The 21,823-nt window shown below is 35.0% G+C and overlaps 1 protein-coding gene across 1 annotated transcript; it reads right to left on the bottom strand.

The window, feature by feature from the left end:
* Positions 1-543: 543 nt before the first annotated feature.
* ppp1r14ab (protein phosphatase 1, regulatory (inhibitor) subunit 14Ab) lies at positions 544-20,365 on the bottom strand. The gene is made up of 4 exons (XM_067365013.1): positions 20,025-20,365; positions 3,586-3,666; positions 2,709-2,741; positions 544-1,674 (listed from the first exon to the last, which is right to left on the bottom strand). The coding sequence occupies exons 1-4, from the start codon at positions 20,253-20,255 to the stop codon at positions 1,540-1,542; spliced, it is 480 nt and encodes a 159-aa protein (XP_067221114.1). The 5' UTR covers positions 20,256-20,365; the 3' UTR covers positions 544-1,539.
* Between the last annotated feature and the right edge of the window lie 1,458 nt (positions 20,366-21,823).

Raw genomic sequence — 21,823 nt, forward strand, 5'->3', positions numbered from 1 at the left:
AACTTTTATAGCAGTGAATGAGAGACTACATTAAATATATGTTTTGTGTGTCTTTCCATTTGCACAAATAGCAAAAGAAAAACTCCATTATAGTGTTTTCACAACTTTCAAAAAGAGGGAAAAAATAGACCAACTGATAACAGCTTTCAGAAGAGAGAAAGATCACTCCCGTCACTCCCATAGCCGCTGAATTAGAAACCCTCACAGCAGTGTCAACAAGTTTTTTGATGCAAATGTAATATAATACTAAATACAGTGTTATAAATGTATATACATTGAAAAGGGTCTATTGCGTCATGCATCGGGACCAAGTTCACTCTTCCGCCGCAAATCGATGTGTACGGCCGTCTGCCAAAAGCTAGTTATTACACTTCATAAAGTTTTAAATATGGATATTTTTCTTACAAAAATCCATCGCTTCTTTTCAGGGGGCCTTTATTAACCCCTGGAGCTGTATGGATTATTTTTTATGATGGATGAGTGCATTTATTTTGGGCTTCAAAACACACCCCCATTCACTACCACTATAAATATTCGGAGAGCCAGGATATTTTTAAATATATCTCCGATTGTGTTTGTCTGAAAGAAGATAGTCATAATACACCTCGGATGGCTTAAAGGTTGAGTAAATCATAGGATAACTTTAATTTTTGGGTGAACTATCCCTTTAACTGCAAGTAAGTGAAACTGAAAACAGTATATTAAAAACATAAAAGAAATTGCTGGCACTCTTTCACTGTACAAACAAACATAGTGCTGTATTATACAAACTAAATACAGAGCTGGAAGTGAAAAATTGGAAAATTCCTTCGAAATGTGGAGTAAATTATATCAGCTTGAATAGTTAATATAGTAGCAGCAAACAATACCTCAAGGTTTTGTCACAAACTGGGCATAAGCATAAGCTGTCAGTTTTAATCAAGCATCATAAATTCATAGCTGATATTCAAGAGTTTTTCTAAAAAAAAATAATTTAATCCTACAAAATCTAATTCACAGACATAAACAACACAAGGAATCACTATAACTGACTTGAAATCTAAAAAGCATCCTAACAAAAATCTTTGGTCCATTAGTGAAAAACCAACCAAATCAGTATAATCTGAAAACCAAGAAAATATTTCTATAGAAAAATCCTTCACATGGGTCAATATTTATAGGGAAAAAGTATATTATGTACTGTAAAAAAAAAATCTCAGGAAACAAAAAAAAAACTCACTAAATTAGCTGTTTTTATTCAACTCAAATAAAGTATTTAATATTACAGAATAACACTAACTACATTGGGTTATACCAATGAATGTCATTTCAATGGATCAGGTAGAAATAGTTCTTCAAATTAACAAATAGACTACACAATGAAAACTTGTAATGGGTCCATGCCAAGTTTTTTTTTTTTTTTTTTTTACATAAATATTTTTATAGGTTTTTGTTTTGTTACCTTACAAACCGAAGTCAGCAGCATGTCTATATTTTACACACGTGCTGCTGATGCCTTGACACAGGAGACTGAACAGCCGTAGATGTTTGTGCAGGTGCTCAGTGTCTCTCAGTGTCAGAAGAGCCCTCCCGGTCAGGGAAGATGTGAAGCTGGGGATGTTCAATGCCATTGTTGTGGAGATCTTCTTGTTTCTGCAAACCATGAAGTTTATTCACCAATTCTGTGATAAAGACCTGATGAAGATGAGGATGAAAAGCACGTTATCATCATAGAAGAATCTTTATAATGAAAGACATGATGGAATGCGTCAACAGTGAATGAAAACGGAATGAAAACAAGCGACTTGTCAACCATATAAGACATGAGGTCCATTCTTTGCACAATTTTTATTATTTACATTTTTTTTACATTGCATTATTATATATAATTTTTCTAGATATCTGCATCTGCATTCAAACTAACTGTATGCAATGTGTGTAAGGCTCTAATAAAATTATGAGATAATTATTCCCTCACGAATAAGTCTCTAAATGGGAAAAATTTGCTCTGTCTATACAGACTACTGTATATAACATTATAACTGGTTTCTAATTCATTTGAAAGTATTATTATTATATACATAAAAACATATTTACATTTTTATTTTTAATTATTAATTTCCCTGGTTCAATAGGGTGCTCTTGTAAGAAAGCATAGCTTTGAAGAACCTAACAAATACTGGATCATATCATATCGTCAACAGTAAAATCCAGATAAGTAATCCATGTACGAAGAACGGCCCCCTGAAAAGCTTTTAAATGTATTGACTTGTCAATATCAACTTTGTCAATAGGGGGCAGCAGAGGACGATGGCTTATTTGAGGTACAGATGTGAAGGTTTGACTGGTTAGCATAGCCCAGTTAGTCCCTGCTGGTAGAAGTTGCTACATCATTTGGTGGCAAAAAGCATAACATATTTCATTATAGTATGTTTTACTAGTGACAGATTATTTTAATTTCTTCCCATTTTTTTCATTTTATCAAAACATGTTTATGTTATGGGATAATACCCAGATTACCATAACACAATCATGTTTTGATAAAGAGTTCTGTTTATTCATCAACACTGTTAGTCACTATTTCCTGGAGTGTAACAGTGAGTCACTTTTAAAATGAACACTCCAGGGGCTTATTTTGTTAAATCATTAAAACTAAGACAGCACAGATTTGTTTAAAAATTAAAGATCAAGTTTAATTCGTATTGTGTGAAAACATATGAATAGCTTACTTCTGTGTTGTTACTGCAGGTATGAAGGATATCCTGTAAGAAATAGAAATCAAGAGATTTTTGATAAAGAGCATGACACAGACAGATTTTTTCCCTGCTGGAAAATAAATTTGCATAATATTCCAGGATGGGTTACTTATGCTGGTTTGATTCTGCTCTTGCTGCTGGTATGAGCTCAGTGACCAAAAAGAGCTTCCTCGTATTCAATGTTCCAAAAGATGGAAGAATTTAAATATAAAAGTAGTTCATATGATTCATTTTTGGGTGAATTGTTCCTTCTAAAGGTGCTAAAGAGGAGACATTTTTGCAATATTACTTAAAACTGTCTTTACTAACTGATAAAAGACTATTTATTAGGTGCACTGAAAGGAATAATATTAATATACATCATCTGTGCACGAGGTAGGGCCTTAAAAACATCAGCCAATCGTTTACGTGATCATCGCGTAAACGATTTGCCCTCCGGCTTGTCAATCACTGCCGTGACGTTCCTTGTGAGAGACGAGCGCGGCTGCGCGCTCCAGTAACTTTCCACACTCCACAGGCGCCGCATGCAATGTTTTTTTCCGTAGACCAACTGCAGATTATGAGTTATGACATAATGAATCCACATAACACGACACAGCGAATGCCGGTGGTAAACACTCGTGTTCCAATACGTTTGTGCACAAGTTTTGGGAGGCGTTCCCTCGAAAGGAGGGGGGGTGTTCTTACGCATGCGCTCATTTCAAAAACTCGGTAACAGTCTTTGGTTTCTCAGTCGACGAAAAGATCCTCTTTAGCACCTTTAAGCTAGATAAAATACACCATACTTGTGACAAGCAACTCTGATCTTTTCAGTAGAGTTTCTTCATTGGTATTTTCAGAGAGCAGATACCTTAAGCTTCTGTGTCCTTTCTTCATCACTCTGTAGATCTAATAGCTCGTCAATGTTCACTTCCTCTGGCATATCCTCTTCCTGTGAGAAGAAAAAGAGAGTCGCATTTAAAGCCCATTCACACCAACATGAATGTTCAGTCTGATTTTCACATTCAATTTGTCTAGTCGAACCAATGAGCAAAAAACGTCAGATGTTTAAAGGGTTCGTTCACCCCAAAATGAAAATTCTGTCAGAAATTACTCTCCCTCATGTCATTCCAAACCCGTAAGACTTTCATTCATCTTCAGAAAACAAATAAAGATCTTTTTGATGACAGAATGCTGTCAGATTTCCTTCAATAGACTGCCTTTGTAACTACCACTTTTTTCATGAAGAGATCGGAAAACTAATCCATAGCGAGTGGTTTAGTCCAAATTTTCTGAAGAGAATTGATCACTTGTTATGACAAACAGATTTAATTTAGGCAATGCATGTAAACATTGATCAGCGAACATAAGCAGAAGCTCAACCAAACTTGCTTCACCCGCGAGAACAAACCACTTTATGTTCGCTGATCAATGTTTACATGTGAGTAAAAGCCTAAATTAAAACTGTTCATCATAACAAGCGATTGATTCTCTTCAGAAAATCTGGATTAAACCGCTCGATTCTCATGGATTCGTTTTATAATCTCTTTATGAAGTTTTATGAAGTGCCAAAGTGGTACTTTTTACTGAAGGAAATCTGACAGCATTCTGTCATCAAAAATATCTTCATTTGTTTTCTGAAGATGAACGAAAGTCTTACGGGTTTGGAAAGACATGAAGGTGAGTAATTAATTAATTTTCATTTTTAGGGTGAACTAACCCTTTAATGGAACATAGTGGGTGCTTCTCAATACTCAAATTGATGCTTCCTCGTTTCCTCGCTCCTACCTCCTCCATCCCATGACCCGGAAACCGATCAAATTCAGTCATCTTGAAAGGCATCTCAATTCTCTAATTTCACTGCGAGGAGGCAAGGAACGAAGATTGAGGCGTCATGAGCGAAGATACACAGGGCTGCGTTCAACCCCGACAAAACGTTGCAAAACACACTCGATATTACAGTAATTGCCCTTGCCGTCCAGAATAAAAGAGGACATCCCAATCGAGTGAAGGGATTTGTAAAAACTTCTACTTATTGTGATACAACATTTGCCTTTGTTTATGAAAGTTTATGAAAGTATCACTCCACAATACAATAGCAAAATAGTATAGTATTTTTATGTTACATTAATCAGTGTCTAGCACACATTCGGATATGGACCAGAAGACATTGCAAATAAATGATACTTAAACAGACTTAAAGAAGTTCCAGATTGTGCTCTTATTGTTTAAGTTATTTTGCCATTAATGTAAATACACATGTGCAAACAATATAAATTTGCTCTAATAATATGCTCTTATGAAGTTATTTTGTTGTTAATGACATTTACGAGCTGTCTCTTTAATACCGCGTGGTTTATATGTATGTTGATGCTGATTGGGTTGACATTTTTGACACACCCACCAAACAGAAAACGTATCTCAAACCTGTTGCACACCGTTTCCAGGAAACATGTAGCAAACCTGGAAACCGTAGCAAAACGTTGCACACCGGTTTGAGCTTGAACATGCCCTAGGTGTATCCTTCCCTTGCATCCTAAGGGGGTGGAGCTAAAATTCGAAGAAAGGAAACGAGGATATATAAAAATATAAAAAATATAAAAAAACAAATAAAAATGAGAAGCACCCAGTGAGCATTGATGCTCCCTGGTTTTTACAGTGGATTGTGGGACTTTTTAGGGAGCAAACATTTCAGTGCACTGAAAGGATTTTGCATTTGTATGGAAGTAAAATAATGCCAAATGTTTTTGAAATAAAAAGCTTGTTGAATTGCACTATTTGAAAAAAAATATGCATTACATTAGCTGTACTTGCATTTAGATGCACTGTATTTTTAAGGCTTGCATTTTTATGGGCTGAAATTCAACATGGTCGAATATTTAGGCTGTGAATATTTCAATTAAAAATATTTCACACACATTTTCATTATTAAAAATTCAATAATTCATATTCACCTTTTAGATTTCACTTCCAAAATATTCATTCTGTTTAAAAATACAACCTATAAAATTCGACTAGCAATTTTCAGTCCATTTTATTTCGCTTTACAAATTCGCTTCCACAAATTCAGTGGCTCAAATTCGGCAGAAAATTCAACATTTCACATCCGGGAACTGCAGGAAGAGCAGTAGAGTGCCGATGCATCATCTCTATCTGCTGTTAGTCTTCTTCACCAGCAGGTGTCGCTAGCGGCTGTTTAGGAAGACCAAAGCAACGCTAGTAAGTCATCATTCATTCATAAAAACGGATTTACAGAAATGGAGCAAGTGGTAAGTGAATGTGTGATGATTATCAGGGCCAGTATAAATGCAGAAAAGCTGATAAAGACACAAAAGCTGCATTTATGTTTAATTCAGTGTATTTACGCTTACTTTCCCTGTGTAGCTACAGCTTTCTCTCCAGTGAACAAGATAACGTTATTGCCCGATGCTGGTGTACAGATCAAACGTTAAATCTGAGATATACATATATTTCTCTCTGTTGATAAGTTTCCTTAACTTTATATCGCAGCGCTGTGTTGTAATAATAGGGTTTCCCTCATCCGTCATAGGATTCCCCTGCCATCAGGACATATAAAACTCTTAACACAGCTTAATGGACTCGTACAGTGATATAAAAGACCAAACTCGCACCTCATTTGTGATGTAGGTTAGACTATATAGGCTCCAAGAAAGCAGATACTGGCATTAAGTTGATTTGACGCTGAACGTTTGATTATAATATTCGCAAATTTAGGGACCGTCTCTAAAGTTACGACATTCTGTATTCACGTTTCTACCTTCAATAGCATTTAAAGAGAATGACTTAGTCACAAAACCAACTCTAAAGTGTTTATCTAGGTGTCAGGTATAATGCAAACCTTTTAGATTATTGATGTTTATTAAAATAAAAGGTAACACTTTATATTAAATAGTTGATATGAACGAACAATGAACTGCACTTCTACAGCACTTACTAATCTTTGTTAATGTTAATTCCAGCATTTACTAATACATTATTAAAATCAAGAGTTGTATTTGTCAACTTTAGTTAATGCATAGTGAAGTAACATGAACAATGAACTGCTGTATTTTTATTAACGTTAACAAAGATGAACAAATACAACAACAAATGTGTTGCTCATGGATAGTTCACATTAGTTAATACATTATGAACCTTACTGTAAAGTGTTTCCAAATGATCTGTCAAGTAATATGTAAAGATTGCTATGTATTTCACTACTGTATTGGATAATTAGAAGCTCAATAACATTTGATGAGAATGATTTACAATCACCAAAACTACCTGTGAAGTGTTCATCTATAGGTGCCAGGTCGAAGAGTGATGCACCCTTCTCTCTCTCTCTCTCTCTCTCTCTCACACACACACACACACACACACACACACATTCAAACACACTCAACTCAAAGTACATGCACATATACTTTTTCTTTTTTTTACACATTCATCACACAATTAGTTCTACTTAGTTAATTTTATTTCTAAATTTTATTTAAAATTTGTATAAGCAGGATAATCTATGATCAGGTAAAATAAAAAATGAACAAAGTAAAAAAAATTGTGTGATGAACATGTAAAAAAAAAAAAAGAAAAAAAAGAAATAGTATATATGCATGTGCTTTGAGTGAGGTGTGTTTGAATATGTATATGTGCATGTGTGTCTACAAGAGTTTGGTAGAAGGTAGAAACGTGAATACCAAATGTCGTAACTTTAGAGACGGTCCCTAAATTTTCGAATATCATAATCAAACGTTCAGCGTCAAATCAACTTAATGCCAGTATCTGCTTTCTTGGAGCCTATATAGTCTAACCTACATCACAAATGAGGTGCGAGTTTGGTCTTTTATATCACTGTACGAGTCCATTAAGCTGTGTTAAGAGTTTTATATGTCCTGATGGCAGGGGAATCCTATGACGGATGAGGGAAACCCTATTATTACGTTACAACACCGCGCTGCGATATAAAGTTAAGGAAACTTATCAACAGAGAGAAATATATGTATATCTCAGATTTAACGTTTGATCTATACACCAGCATCGGGCAATAACGTTATCTTGTTCACTGGAGAGAAAGCTGTAGCTACACAGGGAAAGTAAGCGTAAATACACTGAATTAAACATAAATGCAGCTTTTGTGTCTTTATCAGCTTTTCTGCATTTATACTGGCCCTGATAATCATCACACATTCACTTACCACTTGCTCCATTTCTGTAAATCCGTTTTTATGAATGAATGATGACTTACTAGCGTTGCTTTGGTCTTCCTAAACAGCCGCTAGCGACACCTGCTGGTGAAGAAGACTAACAGCAGATAGACATGATGCATTGGCACTCTACTGCTCTTCCTGCAGTTCCCGGATGTGAAATGTTGAATTTTCTGCCGAATTTGAGCCACTGAATTTGTGGAAGCGAATTTGTAAAGTGAAATAAAATGGACTGAAAATTTCTAGTCGAATTTTATAGGTTGTATTTTTAAACAGAATAAATATCTTGGAAGTGAAATTTGAAATGTGAATATGAATGATTTAATTTTTAATAATGAAAATGTGTGTGAAATATTTTTAATTGAAATATTCACAGCTTAAATATACGACTGTGTTGAATTTCATCCCATAAAAATGCAAGCCTTAAAAATACAGTGCATCTAAATGCAAGTACAGCTAATGTAATGCATTTTTTTTTTTTCATTTAGAGCAATTCAACAAGTTTTTTATTTCAAAAACATTTGGCATTAATTTACTTCCATACATTTGAGACAGCCGACTCCCTAAGTTTTATGTAACAGCAGCATCACTGGGCGTGTGACCAAAAGCACAAACCTTATTGGTTGGCCAGTGTTTTTCATAGTGTGATGGATAAGAGAGAACACCTTTCAGTAAAAAAAAAATTGTGGCATTGACGGCATACAAATGTCCATGTCAGTCTGAACATATTAACTTATTAACAGCCGTTCATTCAAATGGTCGCATTCGCGAATTCTGTTTGTCCATTGTCAACTGTCAATTGTGTAGGTCACTTCTAAACCAAATAGCTTCATATAGAGTACCTCAGAGATGACGTGTTTTTGTATGCAAAACCCGGAAGCGAGTTAGCATTTTAGGACTTCTGGTTCCATCGCCTAAAGTCTTTTGAATGGTGTTTTGCTAAATCGCCTGAAATAAGGTCTGTGGTTAACAAAGCCTCTAAATATTTTCATGTTTTGATCTATGACATAAAACACCAGTTATAATCTATATATTTTTATAATATAATATATTTTTTAAACCTTTATTGTGTCTTAAAATCGGCGGTTGCTAACAAGTTGCTAAAAGGGACTACCTACTTTGGCGGGGACTTTAGACGTCATCATGACAAACAGGACATTTGGACAGTATTTCTCATGAAAAAAAGTGGATAAGTATTCATACACAGCGCAGATCATAATCAGTGAGCATGTTTTTAAATAGAGTTGTTTTTTAAATAAAGTTTGAGGAAGCTTGGTGGTGATGACGTTGATCCACGACCATGGTGTGCTGTAGTCCGTTTATAGCCTACTGTTAGCCTTTTATATCTGACGACTATATTTAGGCTTCAAAATGTATAAATGTTGTGTTAACTTGCAAAGATTATCTTGATAGACAAAACGTGTAAGTGTCATAACCCTTTGTTAAACACAGAGCTTATGTTTTGTGTTTTTCCAAAAGTCTATGGGAAAAATGCATAGGTTTTCGATCGAGGGAACCCGTGCGCCGCTAACTTCCGGGTTGGCCTACAAAAACACGTCATCCCTGAGGTACTCTATTGGTAACTGTGTTGAATTTCTGTGTTAAAAATTGAACAAACTTGAATCCAATGTGAAATCCGTGTTGGAAAATTTTTTGGCTCACGTGTCCCTCACATGAATCTCCCGATCGCATGGATTCCTATTGAGATGCCTAAAGGGGAGGTCGCCCTATACTTATCATTCCCTTAACTTCCATTCATACGTATGCAAATGCTGGAGACTGGAAACACAAGTCGTGGTCACACCATACTTTTCATTCCATTGACTTCTATTGATAAGCATACGAATGCTGGAGTCTGAAAACGCAAGTTCATGCGAAGAAATTTCGAATTTCAGCACATTTCAAAGTTCAAGTTTGGTGAACTTTGACCTGTGAATTCATATCACATGAAGATGTTTAACCAATAGAAGATCAATACATCGTGGCATGACCTCAAAGCTGAATTAAAGAACACATGGGCTGTGTCTGAAATTGCATACTCCCTTGAGTATTTATTTTGAATAAGTACTTACTTTGAGAGTGCTAAAAAAGTATATAGTAATATGTGTGTAATATGAATGTAATCCGAACGTACTACATTTGCCATGTTGTCATGTGACCTATAGCGTCAGTTGCATCGCTTCACTGCCATTCACAAATCCTCTCCAGTGGCCTGATGGGATAGTAAAGTCTCCATTGCCATAAGTAGTAGGTCATCTGAGTACTTTTTGCTTACTCTTTTATGAGTACTGTGAATTTCGGACATACTAATCGTTACATACTGTTTTTTGCTTACTATATAGTAGAAAAGCAAGCGGACTATTGTATATTTTTACATTTTGGATTCATTATTATTTGTTATTTTACATCGAATTTATGTTTTTATAAAAGATTTGCCTTGTGTGAACAGGCCTTTACATTTAAAGGTGCCCTAGATTCAAAAATTGAATTTACCTCAGCATAGTTAAATAATAAGAGTTCAGTACATGGAAATGACATACAGTGAGTCTCAAACTCCATTGTTTCCTCCTTCTTATATAAATCTCATTTGTTTAAAAGACCTCTGAAGAACAGGCGAATCTCAACATAGCACCGACTGTTACGTAACAGTAACAATATTTGCATATGCCAGCTCATGTTCAAGACATTAGACAAGGGCAGCCAGTATTAACGTCTGGATCCGTGCACAGCTGAATCATCAGACTAGGTAAGCAAGCAAGAACAATAGCGAAAAATGGCAGATGGAGCAATAATAACTGACATGATCCATGATAACATGATATTTTTAGTGATATTTGTAAATTGTCTTTCTAAATGTTTCGTTAGCATGTTGCTAATGCATTGTTAAATGTGGTTAAAGTTACCATCATTTATTACTGTATTCACGGAGACAAGAGCCGTCGCTATTTTTATTTTAAACACTTGCAGTCTGTATAATATACATAAACACAACTTCATTCTTTATAAATCTCTACAACAGTGTAGCATTAGCCGTTAGCCACGGAGCATATAGCCTCAAACTCATTCAGAATCAAATGTAAACATCAAAATAAATACTTTACTTACGCGATTAGACATGCTGCATGACAAACACTTTGTAAAGATCCATTTTGAGGGTTATATTAGCTGTTTGAACTTTTTTTATGTTGTTTAAGGCAAGCGCGAGCTCTTGGGGCGTGGAGCACAAGATTTAAAGGGGCCGCACACCCTGAATCAGCTCATTTCTAATTATGCCCCAAAATAGGCAGTTAAAAAAATGAATTAAAAGAAATCTATGGGGTATTTTGAGCTGAAACTTCACAGAGACATTCAGGGGACACCTTAGACTTATATTACATCTTTTAAAAAAAAGTTCTAGGGCACCTTTAAACATCTATCCTGATTCAAGGAGGCATCATCTACATAGACAAATCACTCTTTTAATTCTAATTTTTAGTTTTCGCTCTTTATCTGCTTGTTGGAACTATTATCTACTATTAAAAATTAATTATGAAAAAGCATGCTAAATTGGAACACATCAATAATATATAAATTAATAAATAGTGTGAACAGAACATTTACAGTTAGACTTAATCCAAGGCTTAATAAAAGTGAACTCGCAATTGTGACCTGCACTTGTGAAAGAAACAATTGCATAAGATGTGCACATTCAGATACATTCTCACTTGACTGCCCACCACATAAATCAATGAATCTCGTGCTAAGCCATCCCTGAACATTACAAGTCATACTAAAAGAGCACTGTGATGAAATAAGAGTGTGGCATAGATCCACAAAGACAGTCATTAGGTCTTATAGAGCTAAAAATCAAAGTATTGTCTCCCGCTCTATTCAGCAGCTGTCAATCTAGGCCAGACAGCTGTCACTTAGCATTAATCTATTGTGTGGGAAAAACAAGTCTATTCCAGCCTTCTCAAATACATCTACAGATAATACATACTACTCATTCACAATACTCAAAGTTCTTGCATTGAGAGATATAATTAATGGCTGAATTTCTGCATTGATTTTACATCCTTAACCGCAGTGGAAAAATAGTTTTCTCTAATAGGAAATGGGGTAGCTAAAAAAATACAGTCTATTATTTATGGTGTGTACCTTTGTGTTTCGAGAATGATTTAATCTTCACTTCCCTTTCTTTGTGATGCATTAAAAAATAGGCCAAGGGCAATTTTCAAATACTTCCAGTAAATCATTTACCAAAGCCAAACCAGCTTGAAAACTGCTGCCACCCACTAAATGAAAACATACTGATCTTAAGCAAGCAAGAGGTGATTTGCTACAACTTCGCTAACAATCAATTTGACATGTTCGTGAGAGAACTAAGAATGTCTGGTTAATAAATTAAATGTTTAGACGCATTTGATCAATATGAACTAAATCAAATGATTCATTGATCCAAATTTCAGTCATATAGATCACTTTTATGATATGAACGTTTATAGTACTTTTGGATCATTTTTTGGGAAAAAAAGCAGCCAGTACAATTATATTGTGTTTCACAGAAGGAAGAAAATGTTTGAAATGACATGAGGGTGAATTCAAACTAAAGAAACCTGGTGTGACCAAAACTAAATCAGAACAGTATGGTGTATGGTGGGATTCGGTATAAACTTACCAACACCAAGGATTGCAACTTTGTTACCTCTATTGCCAAAGCTCCAAATTACCATCATAGTGTACACCCACACAACAGGTTAAGAGCTGGTCATGCAAGCCAGTGTGTTTTCTGATAAGGTTACGGATAACTACAGGGAACAGGGTTGGCGTGGGAGAACTTTCAAAATCCTGAAACTAACACCACTGTCGAAAGGTCAATCAGAGTAAGATCCAAGCTGAAAGCCCTACCAGGGCATCAGTGACCTTTCTTTTAACTCCAAATGCCACTGAAATGCTGTGAAACAAACATAACCCCTCACACACTGTACGTACAAAGCAATCCTCCAGTAACTTTCAATTCGTTCCTAAGTTTTGCACAATCAATTGAAAACTGGAAATTAGTGAAGCAAATATTATTTAGATATTCCTCACAAAACTGAAGAAAAAACTACAAATGCAACCGAAAATGCAATTTTGAGTATTTATATGTGTACATATCCTCTTCGCATACAGCCTGTGACACATTTTGACTTGTCTCTGTAGTAATTCCCCAAAAACATTTCCTCCTGACAAAACATGAGTTCTTTCACCTTTTATCGCAAGCATGAGTGCTGAGTCAATCACTCCAACTGGTTTAGCATCATCTGATTCCCCTGGGCTGCGATTCAGTCTCTATTAATTCCAGGCCAGTAGCTAATGGGTAAGAGTGTGTTTTTTCTTCCTGCTGTCTTTGAGTTGGGCTGTTTTTTTCTTCTTCTGAGTTTCCATGCCTTATTAACAGCTGTGACCCTAATTCAAATGTCCGTCTCCTGTGTATTTGTGCAAGTATTTATATTTAGGATGTTAGACTCAGAATGTGACTATTCCCAAACATTTAGAAAAGAATGTGCCGTGTCCACTTTCAACATTTAGTCTGACAAGTGAGGCAAGATACATCACTGGTGTTTGCTAAGACAATCATGTTACTATTATTGCTCATTCAAAGGACTAGGGATTTTAACAAACCTATAACCCCATATAATACACTTCACCATGTAACTTGTCCTGTACTCATTCTGTTTGTTCAACAATTTTGTCCATACAATGAAAGTCAACAGGGTCTAGTGCTATTTTGGACCCAACTGACTTTCATTGTGTGGACAAAAACAGTTGATTCTTCAGAATACCTTCTTTTTTGTTCTAGAGAGAAATGTAAGACGTTCATACAGGTTTGTAGCAACATGAGAGTGAGTAAATGATAACAGAATTTCTATTTGTGGGTGAACTATTTGTTAAATTAAAGGAGGCAACCAAGCTATGTATGTAGACCATAGTACGTATAGTGACTTGCAAATGGGCTCTTTCAACTTCCCAGATTTCCACTATTTCAAAGTCCGGTATGCCAACAACTATCAACCACCCAGAACATCCTAGCAACTGCATAGCAGCATGCCATTTTTAAAAAAAATTGCAATTTATTATTTTTGTTTGCAAAACATTTTTTATTGCTCAATTTTTTGTTTTGTTTTGCAAAACTTTATTTTTGTGCAAAACTTTAAGGCATTAATTTGACTCCATAGAGAACCACTGACTTTACTAACTGCATAGCAACGCCCTGGCAACCAGCCACAACTCTAAAGCATTGTGGCAGACACATAGCTATCCACAATTATTTTAAAAATTACAAAATGTAGTTCTACATTTCAAACTTTTTCATAATGGGACATTCCTCTGCATGATGAACTAAAAATAACACTGCATTCACTAATCTTAAATACTATGGACAATATCAGCGCTAGCATTTCAGTGCCTCTCACGTCAGCTCTATCCCTTTGTATCCAACCAGAGTAAAATGTCAGATCGTTTGTGCATCATCTATCCTCAGGACTCCATAACCTGTGATGTAATACGCTGTTCCACATTAAAGGCAAAAGTGCATGTGAGAGCAACACGGACTGACATGGCAAAATCTAACTAATTACATTATACGTGCCTTACTCTTAATATTTGTTTAAAGAAAATTCACAAGAAAATCCTTTTTCACATGAAACATTTAAAAAAAATAATATTTGTACATACAGATTAAATGATTTGTCACAGCCTTATTAGTCACCTCTTTACTAGCTGACCATTTAAGGAGCAAGAACTTAGCTGTGAGTCAAATGCAATATTGTTTATAAACATTCTAAATGCAGATCTGCTGTTTAGCTCTTTTCTCCTTAAGATGCTGATACTATATAAGCACTAAAATCCATCTAGGTGCATTCATTTTCTGATCATCATTCCCACGGGAATGGAGCTAGCATACGAACTTAGATGTTATAAATTTAGACTTTCCTTGTTTTATGACAAACAACAATTATACATTACCACTCCATAAATTGAAACGAATAAACATAAAAAATGCCTTTTATGCATTTAGGTGAAACGTTTGTGTCTTTCATTGTGAATAACACAATATCATCCAGCTAATGTTAAACTTCTCAACTGGATTTGCATTAATATTCAGTATGGGTTAGTTCACTCAAAAATGAAATTTCTGTCATTAATTACTTACCCTCCAAACACGCAAGTCCTTCGTTCATCTTCAGAACACAAATTAAGATATTTTTGATGAAATCTATGAGCTATCTGGCCTCCAATAGACTGCAACACAACTACCACTTTCAAGGCCCAGAAAGGTAGTAAAGACGTTGTTAAAATAGTCCACATGGTGTTTTCTCCTTCCTTTTAAAAGTTGATAAGTCTGTTTATTTAGCTTCCCCAACCATGCATGATTATATTTCAGGAAATTTCTGCATGTTATTCTTAGCATTTAGAATTGTGTTATCGATACCCATCAGAAAACACTTGCTTATTTTAGGTCTCGTCTCCTGACTAATTTTTTGGATTACACATGTCACATCTGTAGCACAAAGTATTGTGCCTTTTGTTTTGACTCATGTTTGATGACATGGGATAAAAGATGAACCAGACACACATCTGACCACTATGCGACTCTAATCTGGGCTTTTTTATTAAGCTTTAATAGAGCTGTGGGCTAATGGTCCTGCTTAACGGAGCTTGTGATGCCCTGTGCATGGACTAATAGTTAGCGGGTAGTCATTTTGTAGGATGGGGGGTGGAGGACAGTTGCAGGAGGGCTTTCTTTGTGTGATACAGTGACATATGGGGTCTTCATTTCAACAGCCCCCATCCCCCTTACTCATAAGAAACACCCCATGAGACAAATATACCATCAATCAATCCCAGGACCATAAGAGCAGGACGTTGTCGAGCCTGCTGCCGACAGGAAATGAAGGGGGGGATCTGATTACAGCCTCAGTGGGGGCTGTTTCTTTTAAGCACCAACATTATACTGGACCCTGTAATATAAGTGTGTCCAGTCGTAATATAAGTGTGTAAAACATTATATATATGTATATATATATATATATATATATATATATATATATATATATATATATATATATGTGTATGTGTGTATATATATGTGTATGTGTGTATATATATATATATATATATATATATATATATATATATATATATATATATATATATGTATATATATATATATATATATATATATATATATGTGTTGATAATTCAAGGTCCAATCAATAATATTAAAACTTTTGATATTGATACTGAAATTATTATTAAACTTAATATTATTTAAACTAAGATTAATAAATGCTTTAGAAGTATGTTATTAATTCATGTTAACTAATGTTAACATATAAAACCTTATTGTAAAGTGTTACCAATAATTTTTATCGATTGATTATCAAAGTATGTTTTACAAGAAAATACTATTTCTACTTCAAAATTTCATTTAATATATTACTTGCAAATTCTTTATAATTCTTTGTGAAATTTACTAGCAATTTCTGAGTGAAACATTGTTTCAAAGTAAATCCTACACCATTTTTTTCAGTGTACAATTTAAAATTGACAGTGCAAAAGCATAAAAAAAAACCTAATTATGTGACAAAAAATATTTAGAGATTGAAATATACTACTTTAATTAGTAGCAGACAAATTTGGAAATTTATTACACAGAATGAAACATTGCAGAAAGCCACTAGTTATAGATGTCGAAACTAAATGTGTTGCAACACCCCTTGGTCTCCCCTACAACATTTCATAACGGCCTTTATCCTGGCAGGACGCCAGGTACGTTCTACTTTCAGAGCCTAAGCATCTCTCTCCATACATCAACCATCACAAAGCCCAGCGACTGTGAATGTTTACTGCTATCCAGACGCCTGTTAGCATTCTAGAGCTCTCCATGTAAGGAAGCATGCCCACCAACAAGTTTTGTCTGCATCTTTAAGTATTTAAGATCAGCGCCCCGATCTTGCAGCTCATGGAAACTGAAGACTCTGAGACAAAAAAAATCCCCTCCATCCTAAAATACTCCAAGACTCAGGAATGTGAACTAATTAGATATAAATTTCTGCATATCGGGCATGTTTACTTGTCTTGACCACATCTTGTTTTTTTTAAGCCTCCCAGGAGAACAGGACAAGTAGCCTGATGTAACTATGTGTCATACATCAGCAATCAGCTCAGTCAAATTATTAAAACCATTTAGAGATGCAAATATCATGTCAAAGTGCGAAGTAAAAATCTTCACAACTTACTTTTGTGGTCTTAAAAGTTTACCTGTAACAATTTGTTTATTTAGTGATTATTATCTTTGTTCAAGGTCATGACACTACAATGTGTTTTTTAGGGTTGTTTACACGACACAAATTTTTATGCGTTTTGGCCATTCATTTACCCAACAATGGCATTTTGGGGGCCTGAAAATTAATTTTGAAGGGTACGTTGACGCGACAACGATGTAAAAAAACATACTTTTTTTGTATATATGACAATGCTGTCAAAACTATCCCTGTTCACACGTATCCGCTAAAATTACTGTATTATGCTGTATTATGCTGAAAATGCTGTATTATGCATGCCAGGCCAGTAGTTGTCGATGTCACTTTGAAAAGAAAGACGGCCTTTATATATATATATATATATTATACTGTTGATAATTCAAGTTTCAATCAATAATATTAAAACTAATTTTGAAGGGTACGTTGACACGACAACGATGTAAAAAAAACGTAATTTTTTTTGTATATATGACAATGCTGTCAAAACTATCCCTGTTCACACGTATCCGCGAAAATTACTGTATTATGCTGAAAATGCTGTATTATGCATGCCAGGCCAGTAGTTGGCGATGTCACTTTGAAAAGAAAGACTACGCGCCTGTGTACATACGCATTCTTTTACAGATCACTCGCGCCAAACATGCATGCCTATAGACTAACCCTCTTGTGCTCTTCGTGTGTTGGTCAAAATATAATATACTATATTTTAGTTTTTTAATTAATATTTTATATTTTGGGGGGATTTTATGGCACTAAATTATATTTATGCTATAGTTATAATCCATTTATTCACTTTTATGAGCATAGACCTTAAAATTAAATTTCCAACTTAAATTGTCATAAATTTTGACTGCTTTAGAGCACAAACTTAATTTTGACAGATTATTGAAGTGAATTTTTAAAAAAAAAAATAACTTAAAATAATTTTGTTTATTATGAAAATGCACAAAATACTCTTTTCAATTTTTATATGAAATATACAAATTTTCAAAAACACATTTTATTCTAAAACTTCAAGAAAATCAAAGCCATAAATCTAAACAAGTTGTGTTCCAAATTTTAGCTTGATATCTCAAAAAATTAGCTTTCAGTAAGATTTTGTTTGGGCGCAGTACCAAAAGATTTCACTAGATGAAATTCATCTCCCATTCATTTCCAATGCGGTCATTTTTGACCGCGAGGAGAACAAGTGTTACTATTTTTTTCAGGACCATTTAACCTTTTCAAATCATGCTCATGATTTTTTTTTGTGTGCGTGTTCACATACCAAGTGCCAAAACCTTTACCAAGTTTCGCACCATTCCGATGAATTCTAAAAAAACAAAACGTAAAATTTTTGGTAAAAAACGCGCGAAACACGTAATACACATGTGCATGCCATCACCATTTTCACAGATCCGCGTTTTTGTTGTTTACACAGAGATGATAATAGTATCTTTTTCACTAACACTTTGAAACCCGTTTTCAAAAGTTCGTGTTTTCAGGCCTCCAAAACACCATTGTTGTGTAAACGAACAGCCAAAACACATAAAAAAGTTTTCCATTTTAAGTTGAAAACAGCCCCAATATGCACGTTTTTGAAAATAATACCGTTATCGTTTATGTGTAAACTAAAAAAATTTGTGAAAACGGTGACGTCATGATCATGCGTATTACGTGTTCAGGCTATAGGCGCATAGTTTTTCCTTACAAAGTGACATCGCCATCTACTGGCCTGGCAGCATAATACAGCATTTTTTATTGTTTTCGCGGACATGTGTTTTGTCGTCTGTATGCAAAAAACAAAGAAAAAACGTCTCTGTTTTTAGTACATGTAGTGTTAATGTAGAAAGATTTTTTTGGGTAATATTTCTAATAATATTTATTTTCTGTCTGAAATAAGATAAGATAAAGTTATTCAAAAAGGATATAGAGTTCATATCCTGTAAGGAAGTCATTTTGAAAAAAGTTGGAATTTTAAAAAAGGGGGAGCTATGATGGAAACATGCCTGAGATTATATACCCTGATCTATCTATCTATCTATCTATCTATCTATCTATCTATCTATCTATCTATCTATCTATCTATCTATCTATCTATCTATCTATCTATCTATCTACATAATGTACACACACAAGGAGAGTTTGGAAACACGGGTGGGGACATGTATCCTCATAGAAAAAGAAGATTAAAATGAAATGAAAAATAATATAAAAGTAATTGGATTTGTTGAGAAAAATTACTACAATAACACATAGTAAAAGTTGGCATCAGATTGTCATTATTTACACATATATTCATGAGGGACACAAAAGGCTGTCGTTTAGTGGAATGACCCAAGGAAAGGTTCACGCCCTTCATGAATAAACGTGCGACATAATCATTGACTGGCACATCAAAAGGGCACATCTCGATCAAACGACATTTCGAAACTTACTTGCGGAATTAAAAATTCTTTAGCACATTTTACCATCGGACAATTTACATTCCATCCAGGATTCAAATGGTTTGACACCTGCTTCACAATTGAGACGCGTAGCCTAGACTGCACATTTCCACGTGGATAGTGATGATTTTAAATCTACCCTCACTAATAGAAAACTTTCATTATTAAATATGTTTGCGTTTTACCAATAAATTATTACACCAATCTTACTGACAGCGTAGAGAAATAATCAGCAATCAAGAACATGAATTTATCAGCAACGCCTTTTGCTGCTGGTAGCTCATTAAATATTCACAATAATTATTTGAACATCTTTTTCCTCACTTTGTCTTTCATTCATTAGATATTTTATTTTACTCGTATATTATGATTCTGTGTTACAAGAGGACTCACCCTTCCCAAATACAGCTCGTCAAGTCCACAATCTATCCACTTTTCCACATCCAGGCGCCTCTGGAGTTCCTTTCTGTTATATTTTACGGTGACTCGTGCTTGTCTCTTCTGCACGCTCAGTCCAGCTTCTCGGCTGGTACCTCGGCTCGGTGAGTGGACCTTATTGTTATAACGCCTCCCCACCCGATTCGCAGCCATCTCCAGACTGACCCTCTGGATGGACACTTGCATACAAATAATTGCTCAAGAGTCTGGCGGAGTAGGTGCGCTCCTCCGACACCTCCAGAGTGCGTTGGTCCGCAGGGTCCTAGCGCTGCCAGATTACTGCCTTACTCTCGCTCTCGAGGTCTGGCGACCACCAGGGTCCCGCAAGGAGGTGCTACAGTGTTAGGGACAATAGTGTATGTGAAACAAACAAACAGACAGACAGAAAGACAAAGGGTTTATATTTATGTCATGCATTTATTTTTCACAAACAACTTGCCACATCTCTCTGTTGATGATTTTATTAAAGGATATTGATAATGATATTATGGCTATTGATGATATAAATGTCTTCAAAATTTATAATTTTGCAGAAACATATTAGCATAAAGTAACATTTGCATTTGTAAATTGCAATTCTCTTCATTAAAAGATATATTTTAAGACAAGTACAGGCTACAGTATATAGTTTGACATGGTCAGACACACAATCAGAACACTTCATGATGATTGTATCACCATCATCTAATTCAACTGATCAGACTTTCAATTGTTTTTTTTTTTGTTTTTTTTTTGCTATAACAAACATGTTTTGAAAACATAGTTAAAACAGCCAGAGAAAATCTGATGTTAATATGTCAAGAATCTAAAGAGCACATCTAAAGCAAACGCTCACCTCTATAACGGTGACTTCAAACTTTATTATTTTCTATAAAACGCACAAGAAAGCAACGTTATCGTGACCTTGTGCAACTTTGCTTAAAAGTTCTCTAAAAGTGATGAAAATTCTGAAATTTTACAGAACATTTGGGACATAAAACGTCCTCTTTTGGTAGTGAAAGTGCTGCAGTTCAAGGTTCCTTATATGACTTTAGGGGGACGTTCCAATTTGGTTATTTTATGGTCACGTAAGAATGTTACAATGAGGATATTTGAGACATTAACTGAACGTTGCCACATGTTCCTCTGTTGGTCATTTAATAACATTCCCGACATGAGTTTAGGGGTACGTTCTATTTTGGTTATTTTATGGTTGTGCGAGAACGTTACACAGAGAACATTTGGGAAGTTAACAGAACGTCCTATAGTAACAGTCCCCTAAACATTCCCAAAACGTCCTGAATGTTCCCTGAAGGTCCACCTTTTGAGAACTTTTAGGGAACGTTGCGTAAGGTCCTTACCACAGCAAAGAACCACTGAAGAACCAATTTTTTTTTAGAGTGTATCAAGATAACATAGGCCTACTCTTTCTTTAAATGTCATGTATTACTTAATAATCAATCATTTGACGGATTTTCTTGGCAACTAATTTTTTTTTAGAAGCAACGCTAAAATGCATATATTATGTTGTGGCAAAAATATCAACTCCGACTCTACCGCATAAGAGACAAACACGTCCAATTGTCTTTAAAGCTTTTATTTCTTGCAAGAAAGGTCAGACAGGTCATACAGAAACACAAGTAGCTGCAGAGTGTAAGACCAAGAACGAAAGCTTCTCCTCACTTTTATATCTCTAACCTCCAAGGCCGAAGCCTCTGTCCTTTTACCATATTTGGAACATCTCTTGGTGGCTGTAACTTTCCACACATTGTTAA

The sequence above is a fragment of the Chanodichthys erythropterus genome, chromosome 17, assembly GCF_024489055.1.
Source record: "Chanodichthys erythropterus isolate Z2021 chromosome 17, ASM2448905v1, whole genome shotgun sequence".
Lineage (NCBI taxonomy): Eukaryota > Metazoa > Chordata > Actinopteri > Cypriniformes > Xenocyprididae > Chanodichthys > Chanodichthys erythropterus.

Coding starts and splice junctions, on each gene's coding strand:
- ppp1r14ab (XM_067365013.1), bottom strand. CDS start 20,255: ATGCAAGTGTCCATCCAGAGGGTCAGTCTGGAGATGGCTGCGAATCGG. Junction 2,742..3,585: donor AAAGGACACAGAAGCTTAAG/GTATCTGCTCTC, acceptor TATTTCTTACAG/GATATCCTTCATACCTGCAG. Junction 1,675..2,708: donor CCTGCAGTAACAACACAGAA/GTAAGCTATTCA, acceptor CATCTTCATCAG/GTCTTTATCACAGAATTGGT.